The following is a 19264-nucleotide window of genomic DNA, read 5'->3' as shown; positions in this document are numbered from 1 at the left end:
CCTAAATCTGAACAGCTACAGTATAAAAGACATGTAAAAATGCCACAGAATATTCCCTTTATTACAGATTTACTGCGTGGGACCCCCCTTAAACGCTGCCACTAACTTACTCTTCCCCGCTCCACTTGCGTGGTCAACATTACAACCATAGACGAGCCTTGTTCCCAGGTCATCTGCCAGAAGTCCGGGCAGGTGTTCGGCAGAGGTCCTTGGCACGCGATGTACCGGTTGATTATGCTGGAAGATGGGATTTCCATCTGCAGCCACAAAAACATGCAGTGTTGTGCGTGATACAGAACCTTTACACCGTGATCCATGTTTCCCAATTGCAGTGACCCCACTATATTCTCGTGCTGTAAATAACAGGAGCCGTATCGCTGCTGCTTTGCGGAACAGGGTTTTAAATCACTCAGTGGAGCAGGTGTTCGGGGAGTGCATGTTTATGCGAACGTTAACTGGGGCTTAGATTTCCGTGACCCTTGCCAAACGCTCACTCCCTTCTCAAGGTCGCGGACAGCGTGAGAAAAGATTCAACGCTGCGGTCATGCATTAAGCTGAAAGATAACGCGCACAACTCCTCCGCCGGGAAAAGCTTCAAATTATAGACACAAAGCTTGTGCGATACCTTCTACAGAAATAAACACACAGCTTTGGGATCGCAGGATTTTTGCTGCCTTATAAACTGAATTAAGATTTTATTCTTGATGAAAGTGTAATGTTCACATAATTCCCTCCTCTCTTCCTATCAATTTTATTTGCAACCCTGCTAATATATATATATACATAGATGCCTTTAACCATTTTGTTGCCAGAGTGATCTGCAATGCACAAGCCCCGCTGACAACGAAGGGGCGAACTTTATTTCAACACCATTTTCATGCTTTGCAGGTACACTGGAAGGGACGGGGTTAAAACAACCAATATCCAAACAAAATGATTATTTTACAAATAATTAGAAGCGGGGGTGTCTAAAAGCGGAAATACTACATCCCCCCCCCCCTTTTCTTATTTTATATGTAAAGGATGTGACAATGTGACTTTCTTACCTAAACTAGAAATCGTTTGGTGCTCCTGATTTAAATGTGTAAAAAAAATCTCGATTGTGTGCCTTAAATCAGGGGTGCGCCTTAAATCAGGGGTGCGCCTTAAATCAGGGGTGCGCCCGAGATATTTTTTAGGGGGTTGCGGTGGGTAGAGGCCCCGCTCTCTTACCCATGGCATTTAAATGCCGGGGGACCGCGTGAGGCCTGTAAATCACTAACGTGTGACGCGTCGCCATGGCAACAAATGTCACCGCGGGGTCACACAACATCACATGACCCCGCAGCGTCAGTTGATGCTTGATACAAGGTGAGTGGGGGCGCAAGCAGTGGGGGAGAGCATGCAGGGGGGCGCAGGACAACATGTTTGCACATCTCTGCCTTACATAATAGCTGCTTCAGTGCGTGCAACTCAGCAGCTACAATGTATCCTTATATTACCATGGTAACATTATCTATTGTTACAGTTTACAGCTCAAACTGCTGGGAACACTGTCAACAAATTATTACAAACAGGAAAGTGTTGCCATTATCTTGCACTGCTGGGGAGGTGGGTTAAAGGCCGCTATAAAAATCAAAGGATGCTTTAAAACGAACTAAAAATGGCATTGGGTGGAATAATAATAATAATAAATGCAATAAGTATTATCTAATACTCAGAACTGATTAAAAAAAACTAACTATAAGATGTCACGTTTTGCTGCTTTAATGTCAGAGCGCTTTGGGTGTACGTTTGTAAGCACCCATGCCTGGAGACATTTAAAGTGGCCAGTGAGCGCTCCTTACTCGCGCAGGAGTTTATGGGGCAGTACCATTCTGTACCTATATGGATTGAAGAGAACATTCCCTTAGACCAGGACTTCTTAAGTCCAGTCCTCAAGGACCGCTCAGAATCCAGGTTTTATGGTTATCCTCATTAGTACAGGTGGCTCAATAACTCTGACTGAACCACCTGTGCTGAAGCAGGGGTATCCTTAAACCCTGCACGGTAAGTGGTCTGTGAGGACTTCAGTTGGGGACCTCTGCCTTGGGTATGATACATTTGTGCGTTTCTTGGGGCAGCGCAGCGGAGACCTGCGCTCTGCTACGCTCACAAGTAACTTACATTGATATAGTTTGCATTGATATAATCATCACCACCTGTTAAAATGACCCGTGTAGCATCATCTGAAAAACAAAACACAAATTGGACTCATTACGCTTCTGTTCTGTATAATTAGTACACACAGAACTCCAGGCTGGGCAAGGCTTTTAATAGCTTTCTCCAGCCAAAAGGTTTTAGAATCTCTGCTGTTTGTGCATATGTGACACTCTGAGAGTAGAATAAATTAAACTGTGCCGACATCTTCCTTGGCAAGGGGAAGGTGGCTTTGCAGCATTCCCCTCTCTTTTAAAGCTTTACACTCTTCTGCCCCTCCTTACATCTCAGCCCTAATTTCTCGTTATTCACCATCCCAACTCTTGCGTTCTTCTCAAGGATGTCTCCTCTCTACCCCCTTTGTATCTAAAGCCCTCTCCCGCCTTAAACCTTTTTCACTGACTGCCCCGCACCTCTGGAATGCCCTCCCCCTCAGTACCCTGACTAGCACCCTCTCTATCCACCTTTAAGACCCACCTCAAAACACACCTGCTTAAGGAAGCATATGAGTAGCTCTGTGGCTGATACTTTACACCTCATACATAAACCTTGGCCCCCTGCAGACGCACTTACCAGAACGTCGTCCTACTGTCTCTTTACGTTTTTCCTACCAACAAATTAGATTGTAAGCTCTTTGGAGTAGGGACTCCTTTTCCTAAATGGTACTTTTATGTCTGAATCACTTCTTCCCACTCTGTGTTATTTATATGATTGTCACGTGTATTACTGCTGTGAAGCGCTGTGTACATTAATGGCGCTATATAAATAAAGACATGCATACATGGTTGGTTTGCGGCTTCTGGAAGGAGCACTCGGGTACTAATGGCCCTAAACATCAGCTGTGTCATACTTTGACTTCCCCTCCTCGCCCTGTAACACTCAGCGTGGGTTTGAAGCGATGTCGTACTTACAAGGCGAAATATCTCTGTATCTGTTTTTGGAAATATTCTGAGGTAATTTGGCACAAGACATGGGCATTCCCGGCTTTCTCCGGTACAGTTGCTGAATGGGAGAGAAAAAACGTCTCACTGTATGAAATTCACATGATCATACAACCTACAGTATTACCGACCTGTACCACGCAGAACGCACGGGAAGTCCAACTTTACCGACACAATGACAAATGCATTTAACCGCAATGATTCATCTACCACAGGGGTGGGCAACGCCAGCCCTCAAGTGCCATAAACAGGTCAGGTTTTAAGGATATCCCTGCTTCAGCACAGGTGGCTCAGTCAAAGACTGGGCCACTTGTGCTGAAGCAAAGCCCGATTGAGCCAGCTGTGCTGAAGCAGAGACTTTGAGCCATCTGTGCTGAAGCAGGGATATGCATAAAACCTGACCTGATGGTTGCCCTTGAGGACTGGAGTTGCCCAGCCTGGTTTACCAATAAAAATACCGAAGTAATAAAAAAAAATAACTTGGCCGACTCGGTAACAACTACTTCTTAAGTCGGAAACTGCAAATAGCTCTTTGGTTAAGAACAAAGCTGTATGAAAGCCCCTGTGTGAGGCTGTAATTACACTATCCGTGCAGGCCGACATCAGATCCACATGGAAGTGCTTTGTGGCTTCAGTGTAACTGTGTTAAATTGCCAGGAAAGCGAGCCAGGGAGTTACAGCCACTCGCAGGCAACTGGAAGGGGCGATGTTACAGGAAAGAGGAACATTCAAGTTAAAACCGGAACATTCGCTGCCGACTCGGGTTTCCGTCAAATAAAAAGTAATAAAAAGGGAAGAGAAGTTGTGATTTGCAAAGCTGGGAGGATAGAAATGAGAAAAATACACGAGAAGGTATGAATGTGTACGTACTATAGTGTATACTAATATACTACAACGTGTATACTCAGTGGTGCAATGCCAGAAGACTTCTTCACGTGGGCCACAAGGTGTTTTATGGCAAAGAACAGCTTAGTAAACACGGCCCTAAGTGCTTTTAGTATCTAAATCACCCGGTCCCCTGCGGCGTTGCTAAAGTAATTTCCCCGTCATAGTCCGTCAGTCTATATAAAGGGAATAGTGTATGTTTTACACTATGCACCGCAGGAAATGGCTTACATCAAACTGTGCAAGGATGGTCCCATTGAGCAGGCCCTCCGCCAGCTGAATCATAGATTCCCGCAGCGCGTCATCGTCTGAATGAAAACCGTCCATGGGGGTCTTCTCAGGGATGTACTGAAAATCCGGCTCGTGCTCCAGCCGATCCTCCACCAGGTCATAGACAGCTAGTGATATACACAACAGTACCACATCATTCTGCAGGTCCCCTCATCGGGTACTAACCCCTCACACTGCAACGCTGCATATTCTCACTTCCCTCACACTGCAACGCTGCATATTCTCACTCACTTCCCTCACACTGCAACGCTGCATATTCTCACTCACTTCCCTCACACTGCAACGCTGCATATTCTCACTTCCCTCACACTGCAACGCTGCATATTCTCACTCACTTCCCTCACACTGCAACGCTGCATATTCTCACTTCCCTCACACTGCAACGCTGCATATTCTCACTTCCCTCACACTGCAACGCTGCATATTCTCACTCACTTCCCTCACACTGCAACGCTGCATATTCTCACTTCCCTCACACTGCAACGCTGCATATTCTCACTTCCCTCACACTGCAACGCTGCATATTCTCACTCACTTCCCTCACACTGCAGCGCTGCATATTCTCACTCACTTCCCTCACACTGCAACGCTGCATATTCTCACTCACTTCCCTCACACTGCAACGCTGCATATTCTCACTCACTTCCCTCACACTGCAACTCTGCATATTCTCACTCACTTCCCTCACACTGCAACGCTGCATATTCTCACTCACTTCCCTCACACTGCAACTCTGCATATTCTCACTTCCCTCACACTGCAACGCTGCATATTCTCACTCACTTCCCTCACACCTCAACTCTGCATATTCTCACTCACTTCCCTCACACTGCAACTCTGCATATTCTCACTCACTTCCCTCACACCTCAACTCTGCATATTCTCACTCACTTCCCTCACACCTCAACTCTGCATATTCTCACTCACTTCCCTCACACCTCAACGCTGCATATTCTCACTCACTTCCCTCACACTGCAACGCTGCATATTCTCACTTCCCTCACACTGCAACGCTGCATATTCTCACTTCCCTCACACTGCAACGCTGCATATTCTCACTCACTTCCCTCACACTGCAGCGCTGCATATTCTCACTCACTTCCCTCACACTGCAACGCTGCATATTCTCACTCACTTCCCTCACACTGCAACGCTGCATATTCTCACTCACTTCCCTCACACTGCAACTCTGCATATTCTCACTCACTTCCCTCACACTGCAACGCTGCATATTCTCACTCACTTCCCTCACACTGCAACTCTGCATATTCTCACTTCCCTCACACTGCAACGCTGCATATTCTCACTCACTTCCCTCACACCTCAACTCTGCATATTCTCACTCACTTCCCTCACACTGCAACTCTGCATATTCTCACTCACTTCCCTCACACCTCAACTCTGCATATTCTCACTCACTTCCCTCACACCTCAACGCTGCATATTCTCACTCACTTCCCTCACACTGCAACGCTGCATATTCTCACTCACTTCCCTCACACTGACACTCTGCATATTCTCACTCACTTCCCTCACACTGCAACGCTGCATATTCTCACTCACTTCCCTCACACCTCAACTCTGCATATTCTCACTTCCCTCACACTGCAACTCTGCATATTCTCACTCACTTCCCTCACACTGCAACTCTGCATATTCTCACTCACTTCCCTCACACTGCAACGCTGCATATTCTCACTCACTTCCCTCACACTGCAACTCTGCATATTCTCACTCACTTCCCTCACACCTCAACTCTGCATATTCTCACTTCCCTCACACTGCAACTCTGCATATTCTCACTCACTTCCCTCACACTGCAACTCTGCATATTCTCACTCACTTCCCTCACACTGCAACTATGCATATTCTCACTCACTTCCCTCACACTACAACTCTGTATATTCTCACTTCTCTCACACTGCAATTCCGCATATTCTCACTTCCCTCACACTGCAACTCTGCATATTCTCACTTCCCTCACACCTCAACTCTGCATATTCTCACTCACTTCCGTCACACTGCAACTGCATATTCTCACTCACTTCCCTCACTCTGACACTCTGCATATTCTCACTCACTTCCCTCACACTGCAACTCTGCATATTCTCACTCACTTCCCTCACACTGCAACTATGCATATTCTCACTCACTTCCCTCACACTACAACTCTGTATATTCTCACTTCTCTCACACTGCAATTCCGCATATTCTCACTTCCCTCACACCTCAACTCTGCATATTCTCACTCACTTCCGTCACACTGCAACTGCATATTCTCACTCACTTCCCTCACTCTGACACTCTGCATATTCTCACTCACTTCCCTCACACTGACACTCTGCATATTCTCACTCACTTCCCTCACACTGACACTCTGCATATTCTCACTCACTTCCCTCACACTGACACTCTGCATATTCTCACTCACTTCCCTCACACTGACACTCTGCATATTCTCACTCACTTCCCTCATACTGACACTCTGCATATTCTCACTCACTTCCCTCATACTGACACTCTGCATATTCTCACTCACTTCCCTCACACTGACACTGCATATTCTCACTCACTTCCATCATACTGACACACTGCATATTCTCACTCACTTCCCTTACACTGACACTCTGCATATTCTCACTCACTTCCTTCATACGGACACACTGCATATTCTCACTTCCCTCACACCGCAACTCTGCATATTCTCACTCACTTCCCTCACACTGACACACTGCATATTCTCACTTCCCTCACACTGACACTCTGCATATTCTCACTCACTTCCCTCATACTGACACTCTGCATATTCTCACTTCCCTCACACTGACACTCTGCATATTCTCACTCACTTCCCTCACACTGACACTCTGCATATTCTCACTCACTTCCATCATACTGACACTCTGCATATTCTCACTCACTTCCATCATACTGACACACTGCATATTCTCACTTCCCTCACACCGCAACTCTGCATATTCTCACTCACTTCCCTCACACTGACACTCTGCATATTCTCACTCACTTCCCTCACACTGACACTCTGCATATTCTCACTCACTTCCCTCACACTGACACTCTGCATATTCTCACTCACTTCCCTCACACTGACACACTGCATATTCTCACTTCCCTCATACTGACACACTGCATATTCTCACTCACTTCCCTCACACTGACACTCTGCATATTCTCACTCACTTCCCTCACACTGACACACTGCATATTCTCACATCCCTCACACTGACACTCTGCATATTCTCACTCACTTCCCTCATACTGACACTCTGCATATTCTCACTCACTTCCCTCACACTGACACTCTGCATATTCTCATTCACTTCCCTCATACTGACACTCTGCATATTCTCACTCACTTCCCTCACACTGACACTCTGCATATTCTCACTCACTTCCCTCACACTGACACTCTGCATATTCTCACTCTCTTCCCTCATACTGACACTCTGCATATTCTCACTCACTTCCCTCACACTGACACTCTGCATATTCTCACTCACTTCCCTCACACTAACACTCTGCATATTCTCACTCACTTCCCTCACACTGACACTCTGCATATTCTCACTCACTTCCCTCACACTAACACTCTGCATATTCTCACTCACTTCCCTCATACTGACACTCTGCATATTCTCATTCTGTTCTAGTGTTCTCTCCAAAACAAGTACAGATGATAATTGCATGATCTAGCGATGAGAGAAATGTACAGACATCGCTGCTGCTGCTTTATCACCTCTGTAGCTAAGAGGACTTTCAATGTATGGGGGTAATGCAGCTTTTTGTGAGTGATGTTTCTAGCGATGAGAGGGTCACTTCATTTCCCCTTAGGGGTCATGGCTGAGATTGTGGGGCAGGATGGTTCCCTCCCATCTGTAGCTTCCCACAAACGATCTTCCTTTCTCCTTTGAAACTGGCCTTACCGATGTTGCAGTTTAACAGCAATAGTACCTGGGCGGTTCATGCCAAGTACAGACTCGCTCCCTCTCACCGTTAGGTCGCACCAGCAGCACCAGCTCCCTCGAGTGCCTCTCACAGCTGGCCTTGATGAACATGACAACTTGGTCGTGGGAATGCTCGGATATATCCCTTCCATTGATCAGCACCACCTGATCCCCTTCATTTAAACGGGGGACACACAGATCCGCCTGCACAAGGGAGAGAGGAGGGCTAAATACGCAACATAACTAGACTGCCATCTTTTATTTCTGCAAGTTATTTTTGAAGGCTATAATTCCTGCTCCAGTTTACTGCTCTATCGTACACTCTTGCACCTCGTACAGAAACACTAACAGCAGAAGCATGCCGCGGTCTCGTGATCCTAGAGACAGGAGCTGCACGGCTCGGAGCTGAGCGCGGGACCAAGACAGGTACAAGCGAAACCAGAGCCAACTTTGGATACGCTTTTAAACAGCTGCCTACTGTATGTAACCACTAATCTAAAAGTGTAAGCAATGCTCGATACAGTCGCTCTGATGTAGAAATGCTCGATACAGTCGCTCTGATGTAGAAATGCTCGATACAGTCGCTCTGATGTAGAAATGCTCGATACAGTCGCTCTGATGTAGAAATGCTCGATACAGTCGCTCTGATGTAGAAATGCTCGATACAGTCGCTCTGATGTAGAAATGCTCGATACAGTCGCTCTGATGTAGAAATGCTCGATACAGTCGCTCTGATGTAGAAATGCTCGATACAGTCGCTCTGATGTAGAAATGCTCGATACAGTCGCTCTGATGTAGAAATGCTCGATACAGTCGCTCTGATGTAGAAATGCTCGATACAGTCGTTCTGATGTAGAAATGCTCGATACAGTCGCTCTGATGTAGAAATGCTCGATACAGTCGCTCTGATGTAGAAATGCTCGATACAGTCGCTCTGATGTAGAAATGCTCGATACAGTCGCTCTGATGTAGAAATGCTCGATACAGTCGCTCTGATGTAGAAATGCTCGATACAGTCGCTCTGATGTAGAAATGCTCGATACAGTCGCTCTGATGTAGAAATGCTCGATACAGTCGCTCTGATGTAGAAATGCTTGCGACTGCTGAAATAACCCAAAGAATTTCACGGCTGCGCACCTCTTTGCATTCGTGGCCTCTCCTCTCCAGGTAAGAGCAGACAGACACTGCACTTTGTTCAATGTAAAAAACAATGTTCCTTGCCGCCACTTACCGAAGTTCCCGGCGCGACCCTGGATACGATGACCGGCATTTTCTGATCAAAACCTCCCTACAGAAAACCAACAACCACAGGAGAGTGACTGCCACAATCACACTGCGCAGAACAATGGTACATAGAACTGAAGAGTAACAACGTGTTCATATAGTTTAACCATCTCTTAATGGGTGAGACACTTTATTTATATTGATACAGATGAAGGAAAATAAATACACTATTTGCTAATAATTTTCACAAGGAGAAAGAAAAACCTTCCAGATTCCATCAAAATGACCAATCTGGCCCATGACTGAGACACTGCGGTAACATGAAGATATTGAATATCCTCGCGCATGTACCTGCAAAACTAGCAAAGTGACTGGGAGGTTCTTACCTTCACGTTGAAGCCAAACCGTCCATTGTCGTCCGGTCTCATTCTTATCAGCACAAGATTGTCATGGGATACAATGCCGTTCGGCTGCAACAGATAAATCACAGCGCGACTCAATGGGGGCGTTTACCAACCTACAGCACCGCGTCACCCAGTGCATGTACCGTCTTACCAAAGAGGCTCATGTCACCTGTCCACAAGCAATTTGTCTTTGCTGCCTATACTCAACCTCTCATTATTTTGTGTCAGTTGCTCGAGATATGCTGTTAACCGTATTTCCCTTTTGCCCCAAACGTTGGCTATGTGAGGACACGCCTGACGGTAGGGTAGGGAGCCGGCCCGGGGGGAGGCTCGGCGGCCAGGTGAAAGCGTATGTCCATTAGTTTTTGTATCTTCTGGAAAGGCGCGCACACCTCTATTAATGGATATTAATTCTGCCTAGAAGGGAAAGGATTGCATTGGCCAACACATGTGCGGTTGTGCGGTTTGACGCGTGTGTGGTTGGACGCGTGTGTGGTTGGACGCGTGTGCGGTTGTGTGATTGGACATTTTACATTGCACCACTAAAAGTGGTTTCTTCAATAAAAAAAAGGAGGAACTGGAGTACCGTATTGGCCTGAATATAGCACAGCCTCGCACATAATACGCCCCTAAAGTTTTGAAGTTATTCTACATGAAAAATAAAAGGTGTCAGGCTGCGCGTATAACACGAGGACAGTTTTCGGAAGGACATTTTTAGGGAAAAAAAACACAGCACTATATTCGGGCCAATACGGTGTGTTGCATACCCATCCACAAGAAAAGTGGTTACAAGATCATTTAAAACATACATTTCATTCCTTCCCCATAGGAATCAAGCAATAGAAGAGCAGATGACAAACAGACACGTTGTGTGTAAGGAGAGGTAAATGTGACCAACCAAACCCAGAGGCCATGTGATCCGACTGAACTTACAGTGGATTTTTCAGGCGTCCAAGGATCGTCGGATGTGTCACTGATGTGGTTGTCCAGTTCTTGCTGGGAGTGGCAGTGATGAATTTGGTTGACACTGTTCTTTTTAGATTGTTTTGGGGGCAGAGCTGGAGGCGGCGCCTCTACAGCATTGTCTTGGGACCTAACAATGACAAAAAACCCAATCAAGTTACGGAGTACAGAAGAGCGAAATATCGCCAGGCAGAGCCGCGCCCTGTGCCCTGTGACGCCTGCGCATTCTGCAAACCTTTTCGGTTTGAGAATTGCACAAGAAAATCTAGAGAATTTAGCAAACTGGAATATTAAATGAAGCTACAACACGCGGCGATTTAATGCGCGGTGCATCACTCGCGAACGCAGGCTCAAAAATGAGATCGCATGGTTCAGGACCTCGTGCAAACGTTTCACACTTCTCTTTTACAGAACTAGGATGTCCCAAGTCTGTGTGTACAGATCCGTGGCAAGCAAGGACTGCCACACAGGATTTTAGTGGGGGGATCCAAAGCCCCTCACAGAGCTCTACTATAGTCTGTGGCACTTACAGCTGCTGTCATCTATTATACAAGAACACACCTCTCATATACAGGGCTCCTAATACATCTATTGTACAGGTACCCAACTCACACACAGGGCTCCTAATACATCTATTGTACAGGAACTCACCTCACACACAGGGCTCCTTATACATCTATTATACAGGTACCCACCTCACACACAGGGCTCCTAATACATCTATTATACAGGTACCCAACTCACACACAGGGCTCCTAATACATCTATTATACAGGTACCCAACTCACACACAGGGCTCCTAATACATCTATTATACAGGTACCCACCTCACACACAGGGCTCCTAATACATCTATTATACAGGTACCCACCTCACACACACAGGGCTCCTAATACATCTATTATACAGGAATACACCTCACACACAGGGCTCCTAATACATCTATTATACAGGTACCCACCTCACACACAGGGCTCCTAATACATCTATTATACAGGTACCCACCTCACACACAGGGCTCCTAATACATCTATTGTACAGGTACCCACCTCACACACAGGGCTCCTAATACATCTATTGTACAGGTACCCAACTCACACACAGGGCTCCTAATACATCTATTGTACAGGAACTCACCTCACACACAGGGCTCCTTATACATCTATTATACAGGTACCCACCTCACACACAGGGCTCCTAATACATCTATTATACAGGTACCCAACTCACACACAGGGCTCCTAATACATCTATTATACAGGTACCCAACTCACACACAGGGCTCCTAATACATCTATTATACAGGTACCCACCTCACACACAGGGCTCCTAATACATCTATTATACAGGTACCCACCTCACACACACAGGGCTCCTAATACATCTATTATACAGGAATACACCTCACACACAGGGCTCCTAATACATCTATTATACAGGAACTCACCTCACACACAGGGCTCCTTATACATCTATTATACAGGTACCCACCTCACACACAGGGCTCCTAATACATCTATTATACAGGTACCCAACTCACACACAGGGCTCCTTATACATCTATTATACAGGTACACACCTCACACACAGGGCTTCTAATACATCTATTATACAGGTACACACCTCTCATATACAGGGCTCCTAATATATCTATTATACAGGTACACAACTCTCTTATAAAGGGCTCCTAATACATCTATTATACAGGTACACACCTCACACACAGGGCTCCTAATAAATCTATTATACAGGTACCCAACTCTCACACACAGGGCTCCTAATACATCTATTATACAGGTACACAACTCTCTTATACAGGGCTCCTAATACATCTATTATACAGGAACACACCTCACACACAGGGCTCCTAATACATCTATTATACAGGAACACACCTCACACACAGGGCTCCTAATACATCTATTATACAGGAACACACCTCACACACAGGGCTCCTAATACTGTACATCTATTATACAGGTACCCAACTCACACACAGGGCTCCTAATACTGTACATCTATTATACAGGTACCCAACTCACACACAGGGCTCCTAATACATCTATTATACAGGTACCCACCTCACACACAGGGCTCCTAATACATCTATTATACAGGTACCCACCTCACACACAGGGCTCCTAATACATCTATTATACAGGTACCCAACTCTCACACAGAGCTCCTAATATATCTATTATACAGGTACCCACCTCTCTTATACAGGGCTCCTAATAAATCTATTGTACAGGTACCCAACTCTCACACAGAGCTCCTAATATATCTATTATACAGGTACCCAACTCACACACAGGGCTCCTAATACATCTATTATACAGGTACCCACCTCACACACAGGGCTCCTAATACATCTATTATACAGGAACACACCTCACACACAGGGCTCCTAATACATCTATTATACAGGTACCCACCTCACACACAGGGCTCCTAATACATCTATTATACAGGTACCCACCTCACACACAGGGCTCCTAATACATCTATTATACAGGTACCCAACTCACACACAGGGCTCCTAATAAATCTATTATACAGGTACCCAACTCTCACACAGGGCTCCTAATACATCTATTGTACAGGTACCCAACTCACACACAGGGCTCCTAATACATCTATTGTACAGGTACCCACCTCACACACAGGGCTCCTAATACATCTATTATACAGGTACCCACCTCTCTTATACAGGGCTCCTAATAAATCTATTATACAGGTACCCACCTCTCACACAGGGCTCCTAATACATCTATTGTACAGGTACCCAACTCACACACAGGGCTCCTAATACATCTATTATACAGGTACCCACCTCTCATATACAGGGCTCCTAATACATCTATTATACAGGTACCCACCTCACACACAGGGCTCCTAATACATCTATTATACAGGTACCCAACTCACACACAGGGCTCCTAATACATCTATTATACAGGTACCCAACTCTCACACAGGGCTCCTAATACATCTATTGTACAGGTACCCAACTCACACACAGGGCTCCTAATACATCTATTATAGGGGTACCCACCTCACACACAGGGCTCCTAATACATCTATTATACAGGTACCCACCTCTCACACACAGGGCTCCTAATACATCTATTATACAGGTACCCAACTCACACACAGGGCTCCTAATACATCTATTATACAGGTACCCACCTCACACACAGGGCTCCTAATAAATCTATTATACAGGTACCCAACTCACACACAGGGCTCCTAATACATCTATTATACAGGTACACACCTCACACACAGGGCCCCTAATACATCTATTATACAGGTACCCACCTCTCTTATACAGGGCTCCTAATACATCTATTGTACAGGTACCCACCTCACACACAGGGCTCCTTATACATCTATTGTACAGGAACACACCTCACACACAGGGCTCCTAATACATCTATTATACAGGTACCCAACTCACACACAGGGCTCCTAATACATCTATTATACAGGTACCCAACTCACACACAGGTCTCCTAATACATCTATTATACAGGTACCCACCTCACACACAGGGCTCCTAATACATCTATTATACAGGTACCCAACTCACACACAGGGCTCCTAATAAATCTATTATACAGGTACCCAACTCTCACACAGGGCTCCTAATACATCTATTGTACAGGTACCCAACTCACACACAGGGCTCCTAATACATCTATTGTACAGGTACCCACCTCACACACAGGGCTCCTAATACATCTATTATACAGGTACCCACCTCTCTTATACAGGGCTCCTAATAAATCTATTATACAGGTACCCACCTCTCACACAGGGCTCCTAATACATCTATTGTACAGGTACCCAACTCACACACAGGGCTCCTTATACATCTATTATACAGGTACACACCTCACACACAGGGCTCCTAATACATCTATTATACAGGTACATACCTCACACACAGGGCTCCTAATACATCTATTGTACAGGTACCCAACTCTCACACAGGGCTCCTAATACATCTATTGTACAGGTACCCAACTCTCACACAGGGCTCCTAATAAATCTATTATACAGGTACACACCTCACACACAGGGCTCCTAATACATCTATTATACAGGTACACACCTCACACACAGGGCTCCTTATACATCTATTATACAGGTACACACCTCACACACAGGGCTCCTAATACATCTATTATACAGGTACACACCTCACACACAGGGCTCCTAATAAATCTATTATACAGGTACCCACCTCTCACACAGGGCTCCTAATACATCTATTGTACAGGTACCCAACTCTCACACAGGGCTCCTAATAAATCTATTATACAGGTACACACCTCACACACAGGGCTCCTAATACATCTATTATACAGGTACCCAACTCTCACACACAGGGCTCCTAATACATCTATTATACAGGTACCCAACTCGCACACAGGGCTCCTAATACATCTATTATACAGGTACCCAACTCTCACACACAGGGCTCCTAATACATCTATTATACAGGTACCCAACTCTCACACACAGGGCTCCTAATACATCTATTATACAGGTACACACCTCACACACAGGGCTCCTTATACATCTATTATACAGGTACACACCTCACACACAGGGCTCCTAATACATCTATTATACAGGTACACACCTCACACACAGGGCTCCTAATAAATCTATTATACAGGTACCCACCTCTCACACAGGGCTCCTAATACATCTATTGTACAGGTACCCAACTCTCACACAGGGCTCCTAATAAATCTATTATACAGGTACACACCTCACACACAGGGCTCCTAATACATCTATTATACAGGTACCCAACTCTCACACACAGGGCTCCTAATACATCTATTATACAGGTACACACCTCACACACAGGGCTCCTAATACATCTATTATACAGGTACCCAACTCTCACACACAGGGCTCCTAATACATCTATTATACAGGTACCCACCTCACACACAGGGCTCCTAATACATCTATTATACAGGTACCCAACTCACACACAGGGCTCCTAATACATCTATTATACAGGTACCCAACTCTCACACAGGGCTCCTAATACATCTATTGTACAGGTACCCAACTCACACACAGGGCTCCTAATACATCTATTATACAGGTACCCACCTCACACACAGGGCTCCTAATACATCTATTATACAGGTACCCACCTCTCACACACAGGGCTCCTAATACATCTATTATACAGGTACCCAACTCACACACAGGGCTCCTAATACATCTATTATACAGGTACCCACCTCACACACAGGGCTCCTAATAAATCTATTATACAGGTACCCAACTCACACACAGGGCTCCTAATACATCTATTATACAGGTACACACCTCACACACAGGGCCCCTAATACATCTATTATACAGGTACCCACCTCTCTTATACAGGGCTCCTAATACATCTATTGTACAGGTACCCACCTCACACACAGGGCTCCTTATACATCTATTGTACAGGAACACACCTCACACACAGGGCTCCTAATACATCTATTATACAGGTACCCAACTCACACACAGGGCTCCTAATACATCTATTATACAGGTACCCAACTCACACACAGGTCTCCTAATACATCTATTATACAGGTACCCACCTCACACACAGGGCTCCTAATACATCTATTATACAGGTACCCAACTCACACACAGGGCTCCTAATACATCTATTATACAGGTACCCACCTCTCACACACAGGGCTCCTAATACATCTATTGTACAGGTACCCACCTCTCTTATACAGGGCTCCTAATACATCTATTGTACAGGTACCCACCTCTCACACAGGGCTCCTAATACATCTATTGTACAGGTACCCACCTCTCTTATACAGGGCTCCTAATACATCTATTGTACAGGTACCCACCTCACACACAGGGCTCCTTATACATCTATTGTACAGGAACACACCTCACACACAGGGCTCCTAATACATCTATTATACAGGTACCCAACTCACACACAGGGCTCCTAATACATCTATTATACAGGTACCCAACTCACACACAGGGCTCCTAATACATCTATTATACAGGTACCCAACTCTCCCACAGGGCTCCTAATACATCTATTATACAGGTACCCACCTCTCACACACAGGGCTCCTAATACATCTATTGTACAGGTACCCAACTCACACACAGGGCTCCTAATACATCTATTATACAGGTACCCAACTCACACACACAGGGCTCCTAATACATCTATTGTACAGGTACCCAACTCTCACACACAGGGCTCCTAATACATCTATTATACAGGTACCCACCTCACACACAGGGCTCCTAATACATCTATTATACAGGTACCCACCTCTCACACAGGGCTCCTAATACATCTATTATACAGGTACCCAACCCACACACAGGGCTCCTAATACATCTATTATACAGGTACCCAACTCACACACAGGGCTCCTAATACATCTATTATACAGGTACCCAACTCACACACAGGGCTCCTAATACATCTATTATACAGGTACACATCTCACACACAGGGCTCCTAATACATCTATTATACAGGTACCCACCTCTCTTATACAGGGCTCCTAATACATCTATTATACAGGTACCCAACTCACACACAGGGCTCCTAATACATCTATTGTACAGGTACCCACCTCACACACAGGGCTCCTAATACATCTATTATACAGGTACCCAACTCACACACAGGGCTCCTAATACATCTATCATACAGGTACCCAACTCACACACAGGGCTCCTAATACATCTATTATACAGGTACCCACCTCTCACACAGGGCTCCTAATACATCTATTATACAGGTACCCACCTCACACACAGGGCTCCTAATACATCTATTATACAGGTACCCACCTCACACACAGGGCTCCTAATACATCTATTGTACAGGTACCCACCTCACACACAGAGCTCCTAATACATCTATTATACAGGTACCCACCTCACACACAGGGCTCCTAATACATCTATTATACAGGAACACAACTCACACACAGGGCTCCTAATACATCTATTATACAGGTACCCAACTCACACACAGGGCTCCTAATACATCTATTATACAGGTACCCACCTCTCACACAGGGCTCCTAATACATCTATTATACAGGTACCCAACTCACACACAGGGCTCCTAATAAATCTATTATACAGGTACCCACCTCTCATATACAGGGCTCCTAATACATCTATTGTACAGGTACCCAACTCACACACAGGGCTCCTAATACATCTATTATACAGGTACCCAACTCACACACAGGGCTCCTAATACATCTATTATACAGGTACCCACCTCACACACAGGGCTCCTAATACATCTATTATACAGGTACCCACCTCACACACAGGGCTCCTAATACATCTATTATACAGGTACCCACCTCTCTTATACAGGGCTCCTAATAAATCTATTATACAGGTACCCACCTCTCACACAGGGCTCCTAATACATCTATTGTACAGGTACCCACCTCACACACAGGGCTCCTAATACATCTATTGTACAGGTACCCAACTCACACACAGGGCTCCTAATACATCTATTATACAGGTACCCACCTCTCATATACAGGGCTCCTAATACATCTATTATACAGGTACCCACCTCACACACAGGGCTCCTAATACATCTATTGTACAGGTACCCAACTCACACACAGGGCTCCTAATACATCTATTATACAGGTACCCAACTCACACACAGGGCTCCTAATACATCTATTATACAGGTACCCAACTCACACACAGGGCTCCTAATAAATCTATTATACAGGTACCTCACACACAGGGCTCCTAATACATCTATTATACAGGTACCCACCTCTCACACAGGGCTCCTAATACATCTATTATACAGGTACCCAACTCTCACACAGGGCTCCTAATACATCTATTATACAGGTACCCACCTCACACACAGGGCTCCTAATACATCTATTATACAGGTACCCAACTCTCACACAGGGCTCCTAATACATCTATTGTACAGGTACCCACCTCACACACAGGGCTCCTAATACATCTATTATACAGGAACACACCTCACACACAGGGCTCCTAATACATCTATTATACAGGAACACACCTCACACACAGGGCTCCTAATACATCTATTATACAGGTACCCAACTCTCACACAGGGCTCCTAATACATCTATTGTACAGGTACCCACCTCACACACAGGGCTCCTAATACATCTATTATACAGGAACACACCTCACACACAGGGCTCCTAATACATCTATTATACAGGTACCCAACTCACACACAGGGCTCCTAATACATCTATTATACAGGTACCCACCTCTCTTATACAGGGCTCCTAATACATCTATTGTACAGGTACCCACCTCACACACAGGGCTCCTAATACATCTATTATACAGGTAC

At 45.3% G+C, this 19264-nt stretch overlaps 1 protein-coding gene across 3 annotated transcripts in view; it reads right to left on the bottom strand.

The window, feature by feature from the left end:
* Positions 1 to 19264, bottom strand: part of PTPN4 (protein tyrosine phosphatase non-receptor type 4) — a 117194-nt gene that overhangs the window by 8021 nt on the left and 89909 nt on the right. For all 3 annotated transcript variants that reach the window (XM_075609769.1, XM_075609770.1, XM_075609771.1), the window contains exons 16-23: positions 10822 to 10981; positions 9871 to 9954; positions 9492 to 9548; positions 8308 to 8464; positions 4236 to 4402; positions 3090 to 3180; positions 2146 to 2207; positions 111 to 257 (exon numbers count right to left, since the gene is read on the bottom strand). In XM_075609769.1, the coding sequence (XP_075465884.1) occupies positions 111 to 257; positions 2146 to 2207; positions 3090 to 3180; positions 4236 to 4402; positions 8308 to 8464; positions 9492 to 9548; positions 9871 to 9954; positions 10822 to 10981 (925 nt within the window). The remainder of the gene's footprint in view (positions 1 to 110; positions 258 to 2145; positions 2208 to 3089; positions 3181 to 4235; positions 4403 to 8307; positions 8465 to 9491; positions 9549 to 9870; positions 9955 to 10821; positions 10982 to 19264) is intronic.

The sequence above is a fragment of the Ascaphus truei genome, chromosome 7, assembly GCF_040206685.1.
Source record: "Ascaphus truei isolate aAscTru1 chromosome 7, aAscTru1.hap1, whole genome shotgun sequence".
Taxonomy (NCBI): Eukaryota; Metazoa; Chordata; class Amphibia; order Anura; family Ascaphidae; genus Ascaphus; species Ascaphus truei.
This window is presented reverse-complemented; position numbering and strand designations above follow the sequence as displayed.